General features: G+C 42.4%; 1 protein-coding gene across 3 annotated transcripts in view; it reads right to left on the bottom strand.

Moving 5' to 3' along the window:
• Positions 1-25,492, bottom strand: part of cacna1ha (calcium channel, voltage-dependent, T type, alpha 1H subunit a) — a 113,685-nt gene that overhangs the window by 17,907 nt on the left and 70,286 nt on the right. For 2 of the 3 annotated variants that reach the window (XM_056402557.1, XM_056402559.1), the window contains exons 9-27: positions 24,302-24,540; positions 23,155-23,726; positions 19,879-20,045; positions 19,405-19,599; positions 13,344-13,495; positions 12,440-12,625; positions 12,169-12,286; positions 9,887-10,042; positions 8,779-8,866; positions 8,350-8,633; positions 7,336-7,707; positions 4,713-4,816; positions 4,249-4,372; positions 3,903-3,971; positions 3,512-3,696; positions 3,177-3,303; positions 2,495-2,620; positions 2,254-2,343; positions 1,056-1,269 (exon numbers count right to left, since the gene is read on the bottom strand). In XM_056402557.1, coding sequence (XP_056258532.1) covers positions 1,056-1,269; positions 2,254-2,343; positions 2,495-2,620; positions 3,177-3,303; positions 3,512-3,696; positions 3,903-3,971; positions 4,249-4,372; positions 4,713-4,816; positions 7,336-7,707; positions 8,350-8,633; positions 8,779-8,866; positions 9,887-10,042; positions 12,169-12,286; positions 12,440-12,625; positions 13,344-13,495; positions 19,405-19,599; positions 19,879-20,045; positions 23,155-23,726; positions 24,302-24,540 — 3,568 coding nt within the window. The remainder of the gene's footprint in view (positions 1-1,055; positions 1,270-2,253; positions 2,344-2,494; positions 2,621-3,176; positions 3,304-3,511; positions 3,697-3,902; positions 3,972-4,248; positions 4,373-4,712; positions 4,817-7,335; positions 7,708-8,349; positions 8,634-8,778; positions 8,867-9,886; positions 10,043-12,168; positions 12,287-12,439; positions 12,626-13,343; positions 13,496-19,404; positions 19,600-19,878; positions 20,046-23,154; positions 23,727-24,301; positions 24,541-25,492) is intronic. The other variant, XM_056402558.1, reaches the window with a different exon arrangement.

Genomic DNA, 25,492 nt, shown 5'->3' with positions numbered 1-25,492 from the left:
GTGGCCAAACTTTGGCACTCTTCTTTGCTGCCAAGTCTGCCAATAAAAACCATCTGTTTCTACGGATTTCCTCTCTTCAGCTTGACATATTACCACAATGAACGAACAAATCCTGGTCAAACACTGTTGTGAGCATTTGGACTTGCTTTTGCAATAGGTGGTGTGTTTCTGATGTTTCTGCCAGCGTGTGCTCTTATTTTCCACAAGCCGTATCTAAAAAATCCTCTATATCGAACCAACACAGCTCTATTACCCAAGATATTTGCAGGTATAGCAGCCAAAACGTCTGCTATGTTTCTGAGTCTGCCAGTCAAAGCATGTTTACAGGAAATGTCCTTATTCTGCCCGTGTCTCGAGACGCCTCGGAGTCAAGGTCGTGCATGCGCTCGGAGGGAAGGGGGAGGGGCATCGGCGTTTCACCGATAAAAATTTCACTAGCAAAAAATTCCCTGAGACACAAGGAGAAAAGCAGCAACCTCACTAAGATTCACATGCAGAAGGTGCTGCAAAGGTTTTCATCATCAGTGATGAAATGTATAACAAAAAAAAATTCTAATAATTACAAGTAATAATAGTTCTCATTCTGTATTAGAAAAACAGGATTTGATGTAAGAAGATTAAGAAATGAAATAGGGACTACTGAATACTAATATTGCTGATATTGTTTTTTTGTTTTTTTTTACGGTTTTTACTGTTGGCAGTTCTATTGTTTAAAGAGTGAGCATACAAATTTTTAGTCAGGTTAATACAAATGTAAAGTTGAGAGGTTGGTTAGAATGGCCCGGTATCCGAAGTCTTCCATGCAATGTTAGGGGGGTTGGGGGTTGGGGGAGGGCTGCAGTCATGCACTTACATGCATCAGACTGGCGTAGCCCACGCCTTCTGTCAGTGATCAGTCACTGTTTGCGTGAGCTAGCCAGTCTTTCAAACTCTCCCTCTTTTTTTCCTAAATGATCAATTCTAAATAGATTTCCATGTTTTCTCTCTCTGTCATTCTCTTTCTCTTTTTGTCAGGCTCTGAAAGCAGGCAGTGCTCAGAAAAATAGACTACCGACCAGCCCCTTCATTCTCCTTACTCCTGCGCTTTTTCTCTATCATTTTGAGCCTCTTCTCTTCCCGTAAGCGGGCCTCCTCCTCTTCCTGGTCCTGCCGGCACTTGTGGAAGTTCTCCACCACGACACCGACAAACATGTTGAGGACGAAGAAGCTGACGATGAGCAGGAAGGAGATAAAGTAGAGCAGCATCCAGGGGTTGTGGTTTCTCACAGGCTGAGGAGAGTAGGAGAAGAGAAGAGAAGAGAAGAGAAGAGAAGAGAAGAGAAGAGAAGAGAAGAGAACAGAACAGAACAGAAGAGAACAGAACAGAAGAAAAGGACAACGTGAATTCTTTAAAAACCTTTCCTGGATAAGCTTTCCAGAGATTAGAAAAGATAATGTCTCTGACAGAGTAGCAGTTACAAGATTTCTCCTGATGATATCACAAAGTAAGTTTTAATTCTTTGGGTTCAAGTCACTCCGGGGATTGTGTTTTTCGCAAATGTGACTGACTATCTAATATAAGGCTACACTATTTCAGCACGTTACACCACAGGCAGCCCTGGATCTGAGGACAGCAACATCAATCGGCCCATTGAAGCGCGTGCTACAAGCTCCTCTTTTGAGCTTTGCTCTTACTTAGAATCTGCATATACACCGCTGCCGTATAACTTGGTTCATTATTATTTTTTTAATTGAATACTAATTTAATTGTTCACTCCCACTCGGTGTCCTTTTCACTCTGAAGTGCATATAATTTGATTCTAATACTGAGACTGGCGGTGAGGATGTTTTTGAGTCAGGTATTTGCACATGTTGATGTCAGAGCTTCCAGTGGAGGTTACAGTGACACTGTTCTCTAACATGCATTAAAGTTCAAACACATCAAGCCTATTTACACAACAGTTTTATTGCTGGATTAGATCTGAGGCTTAATATTGGTGTTTTTTCATGTGGTGTGCACTTAGCTGAGAGTAGGTGCACAATGAAATCAGCAGCATGGATCAAAGCTTTGTGAAAATGGGTTCCTGTATTATTTTGTAAAGTGGTATATAATGTCTTGTATAACACCCGAGGAGAGAGGAGTGTCGATGCGGGTCCTCAGTGAGGAGTAATGTGGGTTACAACACACGTGGACGTTATTGGAGCTGATACAGAGTCAATAAGGCTCTGATTGCAAACCTGCGGAGCGGCTCGGCACATTCCTCACACCATTACCTGTTGGTCCACTCCCACCGCATCAAGCCCATCATACATGATGTTGACCCAGCCGTCCTTACACGACAGTACAAACAGTGACATCAGGGCCTGGAAAGGAAACAAAGCATATGTGCGTTGTGAGAGGCAGCTGAGAGAGACAGACTGCTGTCCCCAATAACCTTTTATTCGTGGTTTTTAGCTCATTTATTTTGCATTGAAGACTGTGTTAGCATTAGTGGGTCAGTCTGTTAGTCCGTACCTGGACCAGGTTGTCAAAGTTGTACTTCCTTCGTATCCAGCGGTAATTAGCCTGCAGACAGTCTGACTTGTTGGTGATGTTTTTCGTGTCCAGACCTTCACAGTGGTAGAACTTCCCTTTGAATAGCTAGAAAGCGAGAGAGAGACAGAGAGAGAGGGAGAGAGAGAGAGAGGTCTGCGGGGCTATTCGGCTGCCATTTACACATTATCGCAATTGCGCCGGAGCTTTCGGCTGTTTAAACATCCCACTTTTGATACCAGGAATAAAAGGATGCTTGCTTCATAGAGCTCATTCTTATCAGCAGTTTTTTCCCCCAGTGCTCGGCTTAAAGCTGGCCTGGGGTCCTGTTGTCCCTTTTTTTACACTTAACCTAATTGTCATTCTTTCAAAACTCACACTTTTAAAGAACAAAGTCTTATTGTCCATTGAATATTCAAGACACTTCCAAATCCCCCCTCAAGCCACCAGTCACATACGGAGCCGCTCAACAAGACTGACATTTAAGCCGCAAAGGTTAAAAAGCTTTGTTCTCAAGCCAAGAAAAAGCAAATGACGAAGCAGTATCATCACTGGAGCTCGTGCATTGGATCTCTATCTAGCTTGCGAAATTATGACTCGTTTAAAGGCAAGCAGCAGATTGTGTGTGTGTGTGTGTGTGTTACTGCATGTGAATGCAGACTACCTGCACCCCCAAGATGCCAAAGACAATGAAGAAGGCGCAGCAGATAAGGACAATGTTCCCGATGGGTCTAAGAGAGGTGATGAGAGTCTCCACAACCAGCTTCAAGCCTGGGGCTCGACTGATTACCCTGGAAAACACAGATGTAGACATAGAAATGTTTGTTAGTACCAGCACATACACAGACCATTACCTGCAGACACAAATGTGAGTGATAGAAACATGAAATAAGGTAAGATGTGTGTGTATGTGTAGTGTTTACATAGAGAACATGTGCACAAGTAACAAAACGTTAAAAAAAACACCTACAGACACACTAACACAAATACACTGTTTACCTGAGTGGGCGTAGTGTTCGTAGCAGGCGCAGGACTCTGAGGATGCCCAGGATCCTGTTTCCGCCAGTATAGGCCAGAGAGACCAGGATGTCGACCAGAGACACAAACACCAACAAACCATCCAGAACGTTCCAGCTGGACTGGAGGTAGCTCTGATTCCCGAAGCAGAAACCGAGAGCTACAACCTGGTGTGAAAGCACGAAACACTGAGCCAAGCTGAAACCGCTACGGAACCATTAAAACATTACCTCACCTTCAAATCAAAGCTATAACGGGATATTCATTCATATAGAATTCAGTTTAGAAAAATTCAAGAATTCAAGACATAAACATTGACTGAGCGACACCTTTTCACCACACCAGCAGTGGAAAGAAAAACAATAATGTTTACCTTAATGGCCATTTCTGCAAGGAAGATCACAGTGAAAACGTAGTTGGACACGCTCAGAAACACTCGCTCCTATAGAAGAGAATGAAATGAATATAAGGACAATAAAGACAATGTCTCTGAATGGAACTAGTACCGTCAGTTGTGTGGTGCTTTAAGAGAGTATTGTATTGTGGGAAGTTTGTAGCCTTGATGTTGCTGGGCTAGTGAGTTTCTATCTGTTTGTCTACGGCGAGTTTACAACAGTCAATCGGCTCCAAAAGCCTCTGGTCAGTGTGTGTGTGTGTGTGTGTGTGTGGTGTGTGTTTGTGTGTGTGTGTGCTCGTGCATGCATAAGTGTGTGTCTCACCGTGCTATGCGGCTGTATGTCAGGTCTTTCCAGAGCAATGGTGATGCAGTTGAGGAAGATGAAAACCAAAACCACATGGTCGAACATTTTGTGAGTGATCACAGCTTGGCACCACAAACGGAATCTAAACACACACACACACACACGCACGCACGCACACACACACACACACACACACACACACACACACACACACACACACACACACACACATATATGAACAGAGGCATCGATAAAACATCCATGGTTGGTTAAAGTTATTGATCAAACAATTAACAGTGAGAAAGCAGAGAGAGAAGAAGAAGAGAGGGTACCAAGATAACTAAATAAAGCAACGAGAAGCACAGAGGAGGAACGAGGAAGAGAGTGTAGAAGCCAATGGACGAAAGAACCAAAGAGACTTATATTGAAATTTTGTTTAGTGTGTGTGTGTGTGTGTTTGTGTGTGTGTGTGTGTGACTCACGGGCTCTCTGGAGAGAACAAATACAGATTCCAGTCTTCATGCTCTTTGCACCAGCGGGGCTTCATGTTACGGAGCTCTTTCTTAATCGAGTAGCACAGAGAACTCTGCAGGGGTGAAAGGTCAATGCCATCAATGACAGCAACAACAATGCTTTCCTTGCAATTCATCATGAGATATTATCATCACTTTATTCTCAAGAAAGAAAGTCATGATTTTTAATAAGGTCCGCACCAAAGTGACCAATCATCACTACTACCGTCACCAGCAGCGAGCAAGTTGCCTGTCACAAATCACGACACAGCAAATAACAAATCACAGACCAAACACAGTAATTCTGATTCTGAAAACATTAACTGCCCCAAAAGGTCCAGTTTTAAGTCATTTTTCCATCTGCCACAGAAATGAAGAGATTTTTCTTCAGAGTGGCTAGACTGTCTATGGGATTGGCAGCAGTGCTGTTAAAGAGGAAGAGAGACGGCTGTCCTAACTGAACTACAAGCTGTAATCTATAAAGTTTCAGTAATCTCATTTTTCAGAATACCTTTTTCACGCACCTGCAGCCAAGAGCGAAAACAAGCAGAGACCAAGTGATGAATGTAACCGTATTGTATTTAACATACAGAGTATTAAACCGTCAGCTGTGGAGAAACGGTATTCTTCAGACTTCTTTGAAATGTTGTGTATGTGCATGTTTTATGACTTCACTGTCAAAGAACAGAGTGGGGTTGACAGCTGTATTAGGAGGAACGTACATGCCCCCTCAACAATTACACGATAAATGCATTAAAAAAAAAAACAATACACGGTTTGATAGTGCTGCTGATGTTAGCCTTTCCGCATTTGAATCTAATGGTGGGACAACAAACAAGTGTTTCCTTGCATAAGTAGAGCTGGAGATAACTGGACGATAACAGACCAACCAGCTAGTCCCTGACCTCAATAGAAAGTGTAGTGGAACTCATTAAAGTTTGCAATAAAATAAACAGAGGAACGCTTAGGTGCACAGCTTCTGTACTTTGGGATCCTAATTAAAAACAGCCCAAAGTCAAGCAGCCCAAAGACACTGCTTATTTGGCAGGCTGTGGCGAATGTGTGTGTGTGTGTGTGTGTGTGTGTGTGTGCATGTGTGTCCAAGTGTGAGTGTGTGTGGATGAAAAGAACCTGCTGCTCAGATATCTTCGGAGCTGAAATCCATAATCCTTGACACCGACACACAGAGAACCACATGCATATACACGTCTCAGATGGCATGCCCCACACACACACACACACACACACACACACACACACACACACACACACACACACAAAACACACACACACACACACACACACTGACGCATACTCTTGCATGCACACATGCAAACACACACCAATACACTGGTAGAGGGTCTGGACTAAGCTTCCCATACTCGGTGTGTCCAGGGAGAGCCCTTTTGTTTCAGCGGATTTCATGGGTTTACAAACTCAATTTGGAGCCAATAAAACCATCAACACTGTCGCAACAGAGGTCATCCAAAACCACCGGGGGAGTACACCCTCCAACAGTTCACACACACACACACACACACACACACACACACACACACACACACACACACACACACACACACACACACACACACACACACACACACACACCACACACACACACAAATGCGCAGCCACAGTGACTGCATATACACAAGTTGTTTTGCACCCACTGAGAAAACAATTACTGCTCAAGCCAATCAATTACAGCATGACAATTAGTGTCCCTGCAGGCCTTACAGCGGGAACACAAAACACACACCACAATATCTCCAAGTAAGAGAGAGACAAAGGGCAAAGCAGACTAAAGGAGAATTGGGTAAGCAAGGAAAGACAGAGCGAAAAGAAAATAGAGAGAAATAAAATATGTAAACAGAGCCAGAGAGGGCACATTAAAAGATTAAGAATTTACATAAAAAAAGCAAAACCATCAGAAGGCCTGAGGTAGGAGAGAGCACATCTCCCCTGTACTGGCCTCTTTTCATTAGTTACCAAGTTTTTTTTTGTTTTTTTTGAAGCACTGCATGGACTGGCTCACGGTTACATCTCTGAACTGCTCATCCTCTATTCCACCTCTAGATCTCTCACACCTGCTGACCAGTCACTGCTCTCCCTTCCACACAGCCAGTTAAAAACCAAAGGTCATCGAATATTTGCGTTAATTTTTGGAACGGTTGGCGACTAACAATAAGGCCTTCCCCCCTTCACTGATATCCTTCAAACCTGTTTAAAGACCCATATCTTTTCTTTAAACTCTTAACTGTCATCATGAAGACCTGTCTGAGCCAAACTCTGGCTTTTATTTGTTTGTATTTTACTTGCTGTTTGTGTTATGATTGAATCCAGATATTCTACGCTTTCATCAATCCTCTAATTTATATCCCTAATTTTATTTGATCAGTCCTGTGTTTTTGCTCAACTGTAATCATCAATGAAATAATCCTATAATCTCTCTGTAAAGCACTTCGATCGATGTTTTTAAATGTGCTCTATAAATACATTTTATAGAGAGAGATCAGCATGCAGCCTCACAGTGTCCTGCTGAGGCCTTTCCTAAACAACATTTTGAAAGCTATGACTCATGGTAACTTACGTCATCGTCCATGTCGTCTTCAGGCAAGGAGTCTTCCTTGGAGTCGGGGTTCATGTTGGGGTCGTAAGTCAGGCTCCTCCCGTTACAGTCGCCGTACTCTGCTATTATTGAAGGCAAGAGAGTAGACGCCTGCAGCAGCTCCAAGGACCCGGGCCGTAATCTGTTGTTTCCCCCAGCCTCCCCTTTGTCTTCCCTGCCGTCTTCCTCCTCTCCTCCCTCCCCGGACAACAGGCTCTCCCTCTCTCCGCTGGTGTCTCGCCTTTTGAGGCTCGGCGCTCTTCCCAGGCTGTTCCAGCTGGAGCGGCGGCTTCCCCATGAGCTGCCGGACCCACGCGGAGGAAGAGGGGAGCGGTGGCCGGGACTTGAGAGGCCCTGGAGAAAACAGGAAACAGCGTGTGGCTATGACAAAGAATGCCTCATTTGCTGGAGTTACAGTAGTTTCTAAATGGCGACCTAGCCATTTTGGGGAAAAGACCATTATCAAAAGCCACATAATATTTTCCAGAGGGCTCCACATTGTCCAGACAGGAATTAATCGTAGCCAAGGCATAGGCAAGAACTTCCAGATAATACAATATCGATAAATAAGAAGTTCATTAGTCATGTAGAAATGGGACTCTTCCAAGCAGCATTAAACGAATCGATACGTCTGCCATGGTAGTGGACTGAATTGATTTCCGGGGCACCTGCAGATTGAGACATTTAAAGGGAACGGGATGTTATGTCTACACATCTGATTCCTGAAGTAGAGGAACAAAGTTCGCTCCGCAGCTGGATTCACTAGGGGGGCAGCTATTGAACTGAAGTATGAATGTGACGATCTAACTTTTTAGATACTATTCCTCTACGGGAACTGGAATGTCACACTTATCAAACTGTATATATTACACAATTCTCTTTAAATATAAACTTTATATGGCACCTGCATTTATTAATGACTAATTGTTGGTTCGTAAATAGACTGATAAACAGATTTAGGGTCCATTTTTTCCTTTAGTGTTTGATAAAACTCACTAGAGAACGCTGATCGTATGCTAAAGGGTCCATGGAGGTGGAGCTTCCACGGCGAGACTCTGCATGATCAGTTCCCGTCTCAGAAAGCCCCAGCCCCACCTCGCCGTATCGAGGCACGCCCTCTCCGTACACGAGCTCCTCCCCAAGGATGGATTCAGGTCCCAGAGAGCTCTTCGGAGTGGGCATGGGCGTAGCTGCCGTTCGCATGATAATAGGAGGAGCCATCGAGCCGCGAGGGTCAACGTGACCGTTAGCTGTCATCATCAGGGAGTACATCTTTAGCTCTGTGTAGGAGTAGAAGGGATGAATATCTATGTTTATTCATTTATTTACAGTTTGTATGTAAAAAAAACCAAAAAACCAAAAAACCAAAAAAAAAAACAGCACATAATGAAATAAATTGAATCAATCATCTGTCATTTAACCCACCGGTGTCTCTGAGCTGTTCCACCTTCTCGTCCTCTTCAGAGTTGTCTGATTTCTTCTCATCATCTGACTCCGACCGATTAGCATCACCCTATAGTGCGCGCACACACACACACACACACACACACACACACACACACACACACACACACACACACACACACACACACACAGACACAAACATACATTCACACATTTTTTTCTGTAAATTTTTAAAGTTAAGCATCATGCAGAACATTACAGGTGCTATTTTTTTTAATCAAGGCACTGAGAGCAAGCACACAGATGTGCACTGCTTTCAGTGCTCAGAGGAGATTGTTGATGGATGATGAGGCACTGTGCACCTGAGGTACATATGATAACAGGGCTGGATGAGGAAGAATTGATTATCTGAAATGATCAGTGGGTGTGTTAGGGACTGGTAATAATCTTCATCCTCTTGGTCCAGATATGAGGTCCTCAGATTGCTCCATTAGTAGTCAATTAACAGAAAGTGACATGAATACACATGGCTGAGAGTTGCCGTTGAGAATTAGACAATAGTCTTTACCCTGCTCTTTTGGAATTAGGGCCATATTGGGAATAAATCTACTTTTCTGTGCATTTACATGTGTCTAATGATTGGAGGATGTTTAATTTGAAACAAGTCTGCTAAAGATGAATAAAAAGAATCTGAGGGAAGTCTATGGGCATATTCTTTCAACAACTTATGTGTCAAAAAGCAGAGAAAATATGCACGACCATACGCAGTGCTGACCAGATCAAAGTGGTGGAAGCATTAAACAATATGAATCCTGACAGCAGATTTACACTGTGCCACTGGACTGCCAGTGATACTTCATCTCCCCAAGATACCAAAACATCAAAAATGTGAAAATCTCACTGAAAAAGAAAAGAATTCTTAGTGTGGTACGATCAGAGAAACTCTCGAGCCTTACATCTTAAAATACATCTCATTTAAAAAAGACAAGACGTAAAAAAATGAGACAATTAAACGGCTTTTATCTTATTCTTTGTGCTCAGAGCTTTAAAGTTGCACAATGAAAAATAATGACAAGTGTAACAATAGACACTGAACCAAATACATATAATAATAATAAGTCATTCTCACCTCAGCCTGGAAGCCCTCAACCAAAATGGCCACTAGTAAATTGAAAAGCACATAGTTGCCAAATGTCATGAGAGCAACAAAGTAGAGAGCCGCCCATGGAGAGGTAGAGGCCATGCCGTTATACAACACCACATTCCAGTCCTCCTGGGTGAGAATCTACAGATTGAATAAAACACAATGGTGCAAACAGAGATTAGGCAGAAATAAGGTAGGAGCGGAGGGGGAGAGATGGATGGAGGCAGAAATAGAGAGGGACAGAGGGAATAGGAGGCTCAGAGACATATAATTATTTTGAGAAAGAGAGTAAGGGTCCACAGATGTTAAGACATTGGGGGGGGGCACAGAAATATAGAGAAAAAGGAACACAGATGGAAGGTAATGAAAGAAAGAGAGCAATATTAGCCTTTACGGTGCTTGGGGGTTATATATGCTTTATAAAACCAGGTAGTGAGCTACTTCTATTGCCATCACGCTACAATGCTTCAACTTCATACTCATGGGTCTGTGTGTGTGTGTGTGTGTGTGTGCCCGTGTTTGTTTAGTCACAATGTGAGTGATGAAAACATTTGAAAACTAGGACGTGTTCATGATGCAGCATGAAAGCTCACTCCGTCACTGCCCGCTCCTTTAAAACGCCGTGGCAGGAAGGCAATCCATTGTGCTGTCTGTGTGAATGTGTGTATGTGCATATGCATGTGTGCATAGATTTGTGTGCACTGTAACTACTCTCCAAAAAAAAAAAAAAAACTATAGTAAGTTTATAGTGAGTGTTACTTCTTCACATGACAGTCAGTTTTGGATAAAATGCTTCTTCAGCATCTCTCTTGTACAAAAACAAACACACACACACACACACCAAAGTGAGACAGTCCGCTGCATTCTGTGTTCTACCTTTCTGCTGACACATCCACTATAGAAAAGAGGACAATCTATCTGGAGCGATTGGACAATATCTCCACATAGGGGAGAGCAAAAAATAGAAATAATAGTGAAGGAGAGATGGTGGGTGTGCATAAGCAGAATTTCACATTTCACAGCATTTTACTAATGAGCAGAACTTGGCAGTTAAGTTTGGCACACACACGCAAACACAAACACAAACACAAACACAAACACAAACACAAACACAAACACAAACACACACATACACATAACCACACTCAGGGCTCAGTTTGACATTTTGATTTGGGATGGGAGAGCAGCACACATGGTCTATGTTGGGATAAAAATATAAGTGAACACACTGCCCAGTGTGTGTTTTGGAAGTATATTGCACTAAGGACATGATGCCCTGGCTGCCATTTTTGACCACTTTTTCTGACTCAATATGGTTTTAATAAGATACAGTAAGGAGCAAGTTTGAGCTCTCATTTTGGAGGGAAGTCGGTCACATATCTGTCTCGCTGCAGAAAAGCTTTTCAGCTGATGTTTACATGAATGACAGCGAGGAAGATTACCTGTCCAGCTTTATGTACTGCAAGTCTGAATACAGTGCAGGGGCGGCCCACTGGTATGAATATTTTGAACACATTTTCTCTGACAAGTTGGTGTTTATAGAAGTGTTAAACATCCATGATTCACTCAGAAAGAATACCCAATGCAGTTGAACTGCAAATAGACAAACCAGAGATATTAAACAAAACAACAGATTATATTTATGATACATGACAAAAACTAAGTAAACATTTCCATTAAAGGAATAGTTGTGGGATACACTTTGCTCTCTTTTAAAGAGTTAGATGAGAAGATCGATGCCACTCTCAACCCTGTCATCACTGTGAGGTTGCCGGCAAACCAGCAGCGAGGAAGTAAGAGAGCAAGTAACCCAGCCCAGGCAAGAAATAGTCCAGTATATAACCGCCCATAAAACCACAACTTGTGGTTTTTACACTTTTTTTATATACATGTTAATTAGTGAGATTTAAAGGCGATGGTATGGGGATTTTGTTACCTTAGGACAGAACCGGGCTAGCTGTTATCCTGTTTCCAGTCTTTATGCTAAGCTAAACTAACCTGCAGCCAGTGGTAGCTTCATAATTACTATTTATACATCTTCTAATCAGTCCACAGGAAAGCAAATAAGCGTATTACCCAAAATGTCAGACTATTCCTTTAAAATCGCTGAAAGTTCACTTTTCGGCAAATGACTATAACCAAGAAAAAAGCTGAGAGAGCAATCTGTGAACAATGGCCAACAAACACTAAAACTAACAGCAGCATTTTTATTAAAATCCAGAAGGGAAAACAGTGGTAATCTCTTAATTATGGAGACAAGAATTTACCTGGAAAACAGTGACGATGGCCCAGAGTAAAGAGTCAAAGTTCTTGCGGTCAGGGATTGTGTCTCCATTGTCCACTTGGATACTGAATTTACAACCAAACAGATGCATACCCAGTATACTGCAGAGAAATAAGAAAGAGCATACTTTATGATTTACATGTATGCATTTTGTGTGTAATAATATTTTCATACAGTACAATATGTACATTTTCTGTGACAGACATATCTGAAGATAGACAGGGTTAGGAAGGTTATGTGTTATACGTGCATACCTGAAAGTGAAGATGAAAAGCATCAGCAACATGCAGAAGGTGGCCACATTGTCCATGGTCTTCATCAGCACTACCAGTTGTCTCCTCAGGGCGGGCAGGAAGCGAACCAGCTTCAGAACCCGCAGCAGGCGAAATGTGCGCAGGACCGACAGGCCGCCGTCCGACTGACCGATTATTTCCCACACGCTGAGAACCACAAACAAACACATTTGTCTTAAAATGTTGCTGGACATTTTAAAAGTTGGAGCTTGCATCTGGTCACTTCTGTTATACAGGTATGAGTCATGTATACATGTTGGAAAACAGATGTATTCAGTCCAATTCAATCTAACATTTTATTATATTACTAGAACTTATTATATAAAATGTCAGCATTACAATACGCAACATGTATTTTGTGTTGAAGAGGCTCACTAGGAGTAAATCTCTGGAGTTTATCAAAGTAATCCCCCTTCAGTAACACGACCGCACATTTCAAAAAGTCCCCTGATCCGATATGAGCTATATCAAATTAATGACAGCCAGACAGCGAACCTCCACTCCCGACAGGATCGAGAATCTGCTGTGGCAGCGAGCGAAGCTGCTCCTGTGCGATCCATCATGACTGTGTCAATCTTAGCTCCTGCAAAGATGGATGCTGCGGCAGTGAACCTGACACTCGACACTTAATGACTGACAAGCTGGAGAAGAAATAAGAATGGCGGGGGGGGGGGGGCTCTAAATTGAAGCTGATCTGACACATGGTTTATGTGTCTATGCATCCAATGGTTGTTACCTGGATTCATTCTAGGAGCACTGAATTAGTACTACAGCTCCAATAGGTGTCACCCATCTTTATAGTTTGCCTTCAGGTTCACTGTTTAAAGATTGTTTGCACATATGAGTACGGGTTGATGAATATTACCTGATGATAACGATGATGCTATCGAAGATGTTGTACGGGTTCCTGATGTATCCAAACAAGCCGAAAGCCAGGAGCATGAAGCCCATCTCCAAGACAAACATACTGGTAAAGACTATGTTACTGATCTCTAACACGTCAGTCAGCTCCTCAGGCTGGAGGGATAGAAGAGAGAGAGAAAGCAAGAGAGAGAACAGAGATTAGGTTAAAAAAAAAAAGACACAAAGAAAAGAAGAAGAAAGAAAAGAGGAAAGAAAGAACAAGTCAGTTAATATCTCCCCCTTATTATCCCAGAGCTGTAAAACCCGTTTGGTCTTTGTGCCCTGAGCTGGGACATTATCAATCAAGTTCAGAGCTGCAGTCAAGGCCAATCAATCAAATGGGACCAACAGCCCCCATCTATTACTGCTGATCCATTCCACTTACCTCAAAGTACAGTCAGTGATCCAGCACAGATTTAACTGAGAGCCCCTCATAAAGCATGTAGTCAAGTCTTTTGTGGAAAATGCAGCAAATTTTGTGCTCTGGCGAACGTATCCCGGAGCCACATCCGTAACTTTTTTGCAGTTTGAGCTGAATCACTGATCTAAATATACTAAATATGTTTAAAAGATGTGACGCAGACTCTACCTACTCTTTCCAAACGTATCACACGTCAATACCCATCCATGAGACCTATAGCTTGCTTGAAGAGAAGGGCTGGGACTGTGTCTCATATCACCCTCCTGCTCTCACACTAAATCCTCTTGAAAGTGTCCCAACACGCCTCGTGGCTTACATAATATTCTCATTTCCCTCCTATGCTTCATATTCCATTACTCTTTTACACAGTATCATTATTCCTTGGTAACAAACTTAGTGCAGTCCAGGACTCACACCTAATGAATAATTATGATCCCCAGGTGACTGAATCCTTCTAAACAATAAATTCTTACACCGTATTCTGCCGAACAGTTTTTAAAAAACGTAAGTCTCTGCTCCACAATTTAATTCTCGTGTCACGCTAGGCGGACTAATTAAAACTAATTGGGATTCTTTTCATGTGGGAGATCAACAAGAAACAGGCCCAAAGCCCATTTTGTATCCTGGCCCATGGTGTATAAAATTAGGCAGACCATATTCTGGACTAATAAACACACTGACATGATTAATGTATAAAATCCCAGACATAATGCTACAACCACAGGTAGGATTTAACCTTCATTCTGGGTTATTGCGCTCTATCAGCATTCTGCAGAAACAGTGTTGCCTTTGAATTCACTGTAATCTGCAGACTGATGAAGCTGGAATCATTCATCATAGGAAAGTACACCATATGAAAAGTCTGCACCATCTCTTGTTTAATGTCAAAATGAAAATGTAATCATCCATATGTATGATCGTGATCACATATCGTATTTATGATTCCTTCCGTTTGCATAATCAAAGTCTTATATAACTATACATTCTGACTGAAATCACAACTTCTACAACACACTCGGGACACCGGCGCCTCTGCTGAGGATCATGATAATGATCACAGATAGAGGGCGCCATACTACACAGCACTCCTCACCTTACCTCACTCCACCCCAAACACACACACACACACACACACACACACACACACACACAAAACAGAGCTTCCTTTGAAGAACCACAGACTTTTAACAGTCACCTTTCAAGACTCGAAAGTGAAAAGTAACTATATATATTTCCTGAAGTACAGTACTTCAGCACATTTTTTGAGGTATTTTTTTACTTGATTTTACAGTTAGTTGCTTTAAGTACATATTTTTGCTAATTCTTAACTTAATCAAAATTTTGAATGCAAACTTTTACAGCCATTGCTGTATGTGGAGCACACCTACAGTGCAGTACAGGGTTGTGTAATCCAAAGCACACCACATCTCTGTTTTTTGTATGTTTACTATTTTCGGCTGATGAGCCTCCGGATTAATTGGGACAGTCGTGCAGCAGATACGCCTGTGCAGAAATAAAAGGACACAGATGTAATGGCAGGGGACTGGAGTGCGAGCCGGACAGACAATATAGAGACTGGTCGTTTCACCGAGTGGCCAGGTGGCACGTAAAAACTTTAAAGCACTTCGAAGAAGCTTTAAAGGAGCTCTCAGCCTGCTGTTCTATCTTAAACACACCATATATAGTAGTAGTTAACAGTGGACTAGTGGTATTTTCATGACCTCTATGGCCCACTGTCTTCACAGCAGAGAAATGAAGCAGCATACACGACAGCTGTTATGCCTCATAGAATCACTCATTTATATTTACTTACTGCTTTACAGTATGGCTGACATGGTAGATTGAAACAACACAAAATAAAATACAAAAACCTCAGAGCTGCTGGTTCGAAGTGCTAAATAACTCAAGGAGCTGGGGCTGAAACTGAATTCTGGTTCTTGTTCTGGCTGATGCACGACACGGCAGGCAGCCACATTAGGGGTTACAGAAGCAGGTGCTATTCAGATCACGGGGGCCAACCCAAAGAATGTGGGTGGGCAAAATGAAAGGAAACACTCTTCCTTACATTAATTCATCTGATCAAGGTGCCCTTGAGTTGCCACCTCATCTCATTTGTAGTAGGAGATCTGGACTGCAATGGTCATCAGTGACTAAGTGGTTCTAAAATCAGCTCTTAACCAAATGGTCAATATACTTTATGTACTCTGCTGTTGCCCCAAACAAATATTAAAAGCTTTAGACTTTCCACTACCATCATCAAGTTTGATAGACCAGGTGATCAATCAGAATTAAACACTCCGCCTCTGCTCTCAACAAGACATTTTCCGTGTTTGTGTACGTGAATACAGCTCAGCATATGACCTTAAGAATATGAGGAAAGAAACTACAGCAGAGACAGAGAGTTGCACACTCACTCACAAACACACATACACATAAACACAGCTTCCCTGGCAAAGCAGAGTAGAGGAAAAATCTTGAGTGTTAAGCGGGACACTGGCGTAAATAAAAACAATCCTGAGAGACACTGTAATAATGTTGAATTGATCAAATTGTTTATCTTAGCATATATTTGCATAGAGCACATCAAACAATAAATGGAGGAATCTGTCGTTCCTTCTGGCTGTCTGCCCTTCAATTTTCTTGACAACCGCATATCTGATCGACTTCAAACTTCCTGAGTGCATTGCTAAGGACCAAAGGAAGTGCAGCAGCTACTGTGCAGTTTTTGGGATGGGCAGTTCTCGATAGACAGAAAAAGAGAAACTACATCCACGTAACTGACGTCACCGATTATGAAAGATGTGTGGTAAAGATGGCTGCGCCAGGTCGAAGCATGCGAGCTGCAGCTACAAAACCTGTGCGGGATCATCTGAAGCGTGGGAATATTTTAGACAGAGACCCAAGCTCTGCAAATTGGAAATGGCTTCTCACAGCAGCGCAAACAGCTAAGCACGGTCACTCGAAGCCAAAGCATCTCCGAGCGCTTTGTTGAAGACGAAGCAACAGCAAGACAGCACAGTTCTGTTTACTTTTTTCTCCCCAGCCGAGCATGATATATGAGGATTATTAACAGGCAGAACAAGTCATTTATGCACCGCTGCTGTTACGGTCATGTAACATTTTACCATGCGTCATCTGACATTGTTATTCGGCCGTTGTATATTTTCTGTTTCCTTTAACGACCATGTATGACTGAGAAAATTGCTTAAACTAACATTACAGACTGTTGTTACAGTCCGAATCTTTTCAAATATTTTCCTTGCTGATGCAAAAATACATTTGCCAGTGATTTCTTTAACCTTCTTGCATATTACTCCACTGATTAAATAAATCCATGTCATACCCAATTTAAGTTTAAAGTCAAGTTCTTCAGTAAAAAATACAGATTCTCCAGTTCAGGGAAAGGGTTGCTATGACACAAAACAACTAAATTAATCTACACTCACATGCCAATTTATTAGGTCCAGCTAGATAAAATGAATGCAGTATAATACAACAGGCCTGCAATAAATCCTCCCTTAATGAGGATTATAACGTTCAGTTTTCATTGAATCTGCTTGAGAGGATGTCGATTTATTTTAATGGTCATTTTGGAGGCTGTAATTCGTGGTGTTCTTGTACTCTTTGTCAACCTCAATTCATATAAATGGGATGGACAAAATATTAGGAACACCTCTCAAACAGTCCTTGTTGAGGGTGGATTTATTGCATTACTGAATTACAGCATTAGGTTTTATCTAGGTGTACCTAATAAATTGTGAGTGTATGTGTCACAGCAATCCTTTTGTATTTATGGTCCAGTATTTTCTGCTCAGGTATAATGACTTTTAATAGGGTCTGTTATTATAATTATTAAATTGGATGATGACGATTAGATGATTGAATAAAATATTGAATTACTAACATAACAAACATGTTTTGAATGGGCACTGTATTGGTATTTTTAGAACTAGGGGCATGATACATACAGCCTCAACAAAATGAGCATTAGACTCTGTCACACACACACTCACACTGAGGTGTTGTGCTAAATGTTTACTGTGCAATATTCCATCTTAAATCTGTCACACATCAAGCAAAGAAACTTGAAACCTGCTATTTCTTCTGACGTCTGTAGCACACATTTAGAATGAGTGTTGGTTGTTGTTGTTGTTGTTGTTGTGTTTGGTGCTTGTGTTCTTTTAATACATAAACTTCAGGACAAAGGTTATGTTCAACGTGCAGGTAAATCTGAATTGTTGCTCAGGTATAATCTCAGGATTTACCGCCCATGCTGTTATTTTTGATTGATCAAGTTGGACTATGTGTCAGTCGTGGTTAAAACATCTGCACGCAAGGAACAACATCTAGTTGCATTTTCAGAGCCCAGAGTCATGTTTTGATATTGTCAAGGCCAATTAGTGATGCTCTTTATGTAACATCAACTGTAATGTCCTGAAGTGTGTGAGGTTAAAGGCAGTTTAGTATCTGATTTGAGTGGCCAGACAATGTGGTTTGAATCAATTTACAGAAAATCAGTTCACATGTGGGTTTTCACTTTCATTGCAGATTTCGATAACAACCATCTATTTTCAATCTGGAATCAGTACAAACATAGCCAAAACAAGCATCAATCATCTCCCTCTCTCTCCCTCCATTCGTCTCTTCCTGTCTCTCTACACTCACACAGTCTACACTATACCTCCTACATTCATACACCTCTTCACACACATATACACTCATAGTCTCATAAAGTTTGGCTAGGTGTCACAGAGGGGGGATGATGAGTACTGAGGGGAGGAGGAACTCTTACATAACGCTTCAGTCTGTGTGTTTGTGTGTGTGTGTGTGTGTGCGCCTACGTGTGTGTGTGTGTGTGTGTGTGTATGTGTGTGTGTGTGTGTTTTATTGGCCCAATAAGGCCATGGCTCTCCCAGTCGCTCCTTATGTTTATACCACAAAGATAGAAATACGCACACACACACACACACACACACACACACACACATCCCCTGGAGAGGGAATTAGAGGAGAGGGAGGCAAGGAGAGATGGAGAGAGGAGGGAAGGGAATGGACCGTGTGCATGCACAAGAATCTTCTTTTGGGGTTTTTATCCATTAGCTTTCCTGGTGTGGAAATGAAAAAGGTTGTGCGCGTGTGTGAGCATATGAAATAAAGTGACTTGGGTGTAAAATTCGGCAAATGAATGTGTCTGTGCGGCCGCACAACTTCTTGTCCCGCGTGTGAGACAGCGGAGGAAGGGAACTGGAAGAGGTATTATTAGGCCGATACATCCCAGATGTTGGCCACACAGGGTAAACTGGAAACATAATCCGGGAGAGTGTGTGACAGTGCCTAGATGGCTATTTGTGTGTGAGTGTGTGAGAAAGAAGGAGAGAGTTACTCCACCCCCCACCCCCCCGCTATACCCTCATTTCCTCCCATTTAGACTGTCAGAGAGCCAAATGCCATTTTCACACACAAGTACTATTTCTGACAGCCAACACCTCTCATCAAACTGCTTATTTGTCTATTAAGGTCGGTCATAGCCCTCTTAGTTTTGAACCATTGATCTTAAGTGCTTAGAGCTTTCATTCACCTGATACAGCGTATATACTCTTACCTGCTCGTGGTACTCTATCCCCATGCTGAGAGTATTGACGAGGATAGCGATCATGATCCCCCGGTTGAAGTATTTACTTTCCACAATCCTCTTCAGTTTTTCCCTGAAGTCTACCCAGGCCCGAACCGCTCCGTTTTTGTACTCCACGACCCCCCGCCGCCTGCTCCGACCTCTTCTACCTCTCAGATCTCCCCCCTGAATGAGTCATTTTAAGTGAGGCAACAAAGGTGAAAATGCTGATTTAAGTGCTGTGTTGATTTTGGATACAGTAACTGAAAGTAATCCTTAAAACAACTAGATTTCATTTATTATATCAACTTTGTTTTCATACTTCACTCAACTTACATGCTACATCTTAATATGAATATTTATTCAGCCTTCATCATCAGCGTCATTAATAAAAAAACCACCACTTCCACAACCTTTATCATCACTGTTTACCATCATCATTAGGGCACCGCCCTCCATTCTTACCTGGGGGAAGTCGTGCAGTCCGTCTGCCTCTCCTCTGCCTCCCTCCAGGTCTCCCAGCTCCAGCTCTAAGGTCTCCAGGCTGCGGGCACACAGAGGGCAGCTGAGCAGCTCCAGGAGCAGAGGGCTGGGCACCATGCCTGCCAGCTGGTACAGCAGCCTCTGGCGACCTGAACAGGGAGGGGGGTGGGGGGTGGGTGGAGATGGTCAGCTTTTGCAGAGGGATTGTTCCTAGCACTCTTCATGAGCTGTTCTCGTTGTTGTGGTGGTTTGGCTTTATTGAGCAGGACAAATGTGTCACAGTTGTTTCAGTGTCGGAAACTGTGTGTAAATCTAGCTTTGTGATGAAAGTCTGTTTACGCTGGATCCAAGCCAGTGGTGCACATTTTAAAGAACAGTTTTTTTTGGGAAGTAATGGTTTCATATCTGTGTTATTATATTATTATCTCAAAGTATTTTATAATTTTTTACAAAAAATATCATATTAAAGGAGCTATTTATAAGTGTTGTTGCTACATGGCCAACGTTAGCATTAAGGTAGGACAGATTGTACTGTTTGCAGCCTGAGAGGAAAAACACAGGGCAAGAATGTCTGAAAAACGTCCACTGCAAAGCACTCGCTGCTGCTCATTAAGTTTCATTTCTGCGAGGGCAGCATAACTGAAAGAGACTCTTCTCTCATCTGGACTATGTTGGCTTTGGTGGTTTCTTTGACTTGTGTCAAAGAAAAGACTTTATATTTCAAAACATATTGCTACAGTTAAAAAAAAAAGCACAACAGAACAAGAGAGACAGAGGAATACATGAGTGAGACACCATGGTTTAATGATGAAGCTGGAAGAATATAATGTCAGTGAAATTTTACATGCAGTGGTGAAGGGATGTCCTATCTCAGTAGAGAGCCAAAACAAGTTTGTGCAGTGAGTACTGAGAGCTCGCCCACACCACGAGATCCTGGCTGACTCCTCTCACCCTCTGTTCTCTGACTACATCCTCTCAAAATCAGTATGGAGGAACTGCAAAGCACAGCTGAACACCAACAGAAGCAAAGCATGACTTCTGGAAAACATCAGCTCTTGGAAATGCAGCTTCAAACGGCACATCATGCCGTTTACAACACTATCTAAAACCTAGAACTAAAAAAAGAATGCTTCTGAGACTTGTTATCATATTTCATTGTCTTTTAGATTCTCTAACTGCTGTGAGTAAATCTCCATGTCTGCATTTTGATTCCAACTGTTAACAGATTGTTTACATTCTCACAAATTCTGTTAGCAAAAAAAAAAATATTTGTCTGGCATAAAGGCCGTTCAAATTCATCCCAACCCCACATTACATTATATTACATTAGGTTAGATTAGATTACATTTATGCTTCAATTAGATTTGAGATTTGATTGAAAAATATTCCCAAGAACATTGGGAAGAATTTACAGTCTAAAGGGGCGAATCAACCAAAAGACGTGAATCAAACTCTAAGCCCATTACATTACAAGGTTTAGCTGAGACTGAGTCATCAGGCGAAGCTGAAAGGAAAACATTTAGGGACTAAAGATCCAGAAATGACTGACAGTGACTGGAGATGACATTTCCCCATTGTAGCTTTCAATCAGCTGCAAACAATTAAATCACCGTCAATTTAAGTTGATTTGAATGTTGTGATCTTCAACACACATTAATGTATGTGTGTATGTGTGTGTGAGTGAGTGTGTGTGGTTACAGTATGTGTGCTGTTGTTGGCAGTCTCACTCTGTTAGAGGTCCCACATGTCTTCTTTGATTATTATTAGCAGGTCTACATTCAATATTAATTTGTGAAAGTATTAAAGCGCTAAGTCCACAGAAAAATGCACACAGCGTGTATTCAGAAACTGAGCCTTCAAACTAGCCATCCAGACTTCGAAAATTGTGTGACATCACAACTATGCAGTCACCGCCCTCAACCACGCCCCTAGCACGGCCCACCTGGACCCACTGCCCAACCTTTTATTTTTGTCCGAATTTACTCGTCTGTTTCGCCGACTGACCATCTGTATTTGCATTTGCTGTTGATTTTTATCGAGTTACAGTAGTAGGCTACAATCCGTTACCTTTGGTTGGCCTGGCCGTGTGTCACTCAGAGAACAGTCAACCAATCAGAGGAGAGGCTCAGAGACTGGCACAAAACACCCTGTTCTTGCTAGAGCTCCAGAGAGAAGCATGAGAGAGGAGGTGTAAAACTGTATCTTCTTATGGATATGAAAACACCAGGAAATTGTAAAGCATTATCCAGAATAGACAGGTCTATTATACTGCTGCTGCTTTTTCATTTTCCTTTGCAACAAACACAGCTTCATGTTGTCTCCTCTGTGTCTGTTCTGTCCTTTTCTCTCTCTGCCTCATGCCATATCCTGAGCTAACCCTCCTTTTTTCTTCCTCTCCCTCTGCTCTTTCAGCTTTTTCTCTCGATGGATCCAATTTATTTTTCTCTCTGTTTCCCTCTCTCCGCCTCTCCCCCTGAATCTTTCATACATTATGCGTCTCTTCTCAATTTTATCCCTTTCTTCTTTCATTCTTTTTCCACGTTATTCAAAATACCTGTGTTCTGTTTATGTTACTTTACACCGGCTACTCTTCCTCCCTCTGCTGCTCCCCACACACCGTGTTGATTCCCTCAATCCTCCCGTTTATCCACCTCTCTGCGCTAATGACTGTAACACTTGAGACATGGATTTCCTGTCAGGCCTTTCTAAGTGCTGCTTGAGACAAATGCACACACACACACACACACACAGACACAGCAGACGTAGCCACAGGCTACCTCAGGTCAAAAATGGGGAAGAGGACAAGAGGAACTTGAACAAAGAAAGAACAAGAAATGAAGATGAAAACAGGAGACAAAAGTGAGTGTGATAAAAAAAAAAAAATGTAGTGGAGCCCAGGGGTAATGTTAAGCAGCTAGTGCAGAATCAGAGGAAGAATTAAAGGACAGCGAAACCCATGAAGAAAAAAAGGCATAAGAAAAAAAAAATATTGTTCTACTATTGTTCCAGTATGAAGATTAACAGGACATACTGTATTTCCTATTTGGTCAAGTTGGTTGCTGTTTGACTTAGGCTCCACTCAGTGGCCTATACTATGATTTTCTGGCCAGGAAAAGGTTTATGATGATCCCAAACTCCAGACTTCCGGGTGGTTGTACCTCATCATTATGATTAAGTATTATCAAGCTAATGTATTACAAAAGCTAAATTATAATTGTGTATTGTATGTGTCCATGTACAATGTGTGTGTCCTCTTACTGTGCTGTCCCATGAGCTGGTAGAGCTTGTTCAGTGTCTCTGTGTGTTCAGACGATGGGTGGTTTGGTGGGTGCTGCTCAGGACTGGGCCTGCACTGCTGGGAGTGAGGTGGTGGCGTCTTACTGCTGTAGCTGCACACAAAAGATGGCAGAATGGTGGGATAGTTCATCCCCCCATTCAGCCGCCCGAGCAAGGCCCCCATGCCATGGGTGACAGCAGTTGGGTTGCCGCCACCGCTGCCGTTACTGCCGTCACTGCCGTCACTGTTATTCCCATTTGTACTCCCTCTCCGGACAGGAAGCGACTTCATCTCGAGCTCCTCCCCTCCTCCACTGCCTCCCTCTCTGTCTATGTTCTCAGCGGTTCCCACACTGACGGTGTGCTGCCCCCCGTTGCTGAGGCGACAGTGCTGGTGCTGATGGTGCTGCAGAAGGTTGTGGATCGGCCTCAGCCACAATGCGCTATTCGGGCCCGAGGCTCCGCAGCCCCTGCTGGAACCGTGGCCGTGTCCATTACCCCCGCCGTTATTTCCTCCGCCACTGCCATTAGGATTCACCTTTTTACGCCGTTTACTGGTCACAGGACAAGAGACATGAACATGGACAGAGGAGGTTTTACTTCCAGGAGTGTGCTTTTAGGTGTTTGCATCTGAATGCATCTCTATGGATGTGGTTCTCAATGATTTTGGGGGCTGTGAGATGCACAATTACCAAAGCCCGCTAAATTAAATGCTCATAACAAAACACATTTTATTTGCCCCGTATGACCCATGAAGTGTTGCAAATAGACACAAGAGGACCAGCAAAGACTGAACTGCTGGGCAAAGCCATGATTAATTTAACCTGGGGAAAATGTGCGATTATAATTTCAATAAAGGGAAATCTCTCCTGATATTTTCAGAATAGTACAGAAAATCATCAAGCATGCGTGAAATGGGTCGAGTTGCTAATGTCCACAGCAGCAGGGGTAAGGACATAAAAGAAAAAGGGTGCTGCCGATTTCTGAGGGTAAAGTGGAAGTGGAACAAGCACAACATTTACTCCTGATGCTTTAGGTAATTTAAAGCTTTTCCTTTTACCATTGTAGCCTTTTGGAAATTTTTGACTTAATTGTATGTCACATATTTGGGTGGGTTTGAATGTCCAACCTGTGCCATCCGGAGTATATCCTCTGCAGCCTGCGCGTAAACTTGCGATAAAGGTGACTGATGTAGCGCAGCATCTCCTCGTAGCATGAGCCCGGTTCGCTGTAGCTGGCGAGCGTGGAGTCGTTGGACATGTAGCGTGCGCGCTGCTCCCTCATCAGGGCGTTCTCCCTTTGCTTTGTCTCAGAGAACTGGGTGGCGATGACCACGAGGCACAAGTTGATCATGAAGAAAGAGCCCACCTGGTTGGAGAGGTAAAGGACAGCTGAAGCGATAAAACCCAATTCAGCTTTGCGATGATGCATGAGCAGCTGTGTCTGTACTGTCATCCCACTGACCTACTCTGTATGAGTGTTGTTATAGCAGCAAGAAATCTCTCACCTTGCTGGTAAAACAGAAAATCAACACTGGCAACTTCATCAATTTATCAACTTATTTAAGGAACAACCCCCAATAAGACACTGTGTCAAAGACCAGCATTAAGATGCAGCCTCTTTGGCCAGATCCTGAGGTGATAAAACTTACTCAGAGAATATGAGTTTTAAATTATTCTCTGATAAAGTGGCCTTAACAGGAAGTTAGAAATATCTATGGAATCTACAGTATCATGAAATGTCTATCCAACATTTCATTACTGTGTTATTGAAAAAGCGACAGGAAATTAGACAAGCACTCTCTCCATCTTTCTAAAAAATCCTTTTTTCTGACATTGTCATTTATCTTCATTTGTGTCTCACTCACTTTCTATTTGAATCACTGTGCTTTTCTTTCATTCCTTCCTCCAGCCACTTTTCTCTCTCTTTCTCTTTTTCTTTCTCTCTCTGACCCCTTGTTCGCTTTACCCCAATTTCTTTTCCTCCCTTTCTGCCTCTGAATGCATAATAAGCACTTTTACATCAAACGACAGGCGGGCAGGGAGCTCATGCAGCATTGTAGAATACAGCCTAAGCTGGGATCTTTGTAAACCCACACAACAGCATGATAAGAGTGAAATTATACACGATAAGACGTCTACAAGGTCCGACAGAAGGGGAGTTCTGCTCCGAGCAGAATTTAGTGCTTAACTTTAGAAAGGTTATTCTGGGTTTTCTAAAGCAGAACTGAAACACAAATACACGAAAATAACAACGCGTTATCCATATGTATATTTGTTGAGCATTCAAAACACAATATTGCGAACGGTGCAGTGCTGTA

The sequence above is a fragment of the Seriola aureovittata genome, chromosome 17, assembly GCF_021018895.1.
Source record: "Seriola aureovittata isolate HTS-2021-v1 ecotype China chromosome 17, ASM2101889v1, whole genome shotgun sequence".
NCBI lineage: Eukaryota > Metazoa > Chordata > Actinopteri > Carangiformes > Carangidae > Seriola > Seriola aureovittata.
Note: the sequence above shows the minus strand (reverse complement) of the source record. Positions and strands in the feature narration are given on the sequence as shown.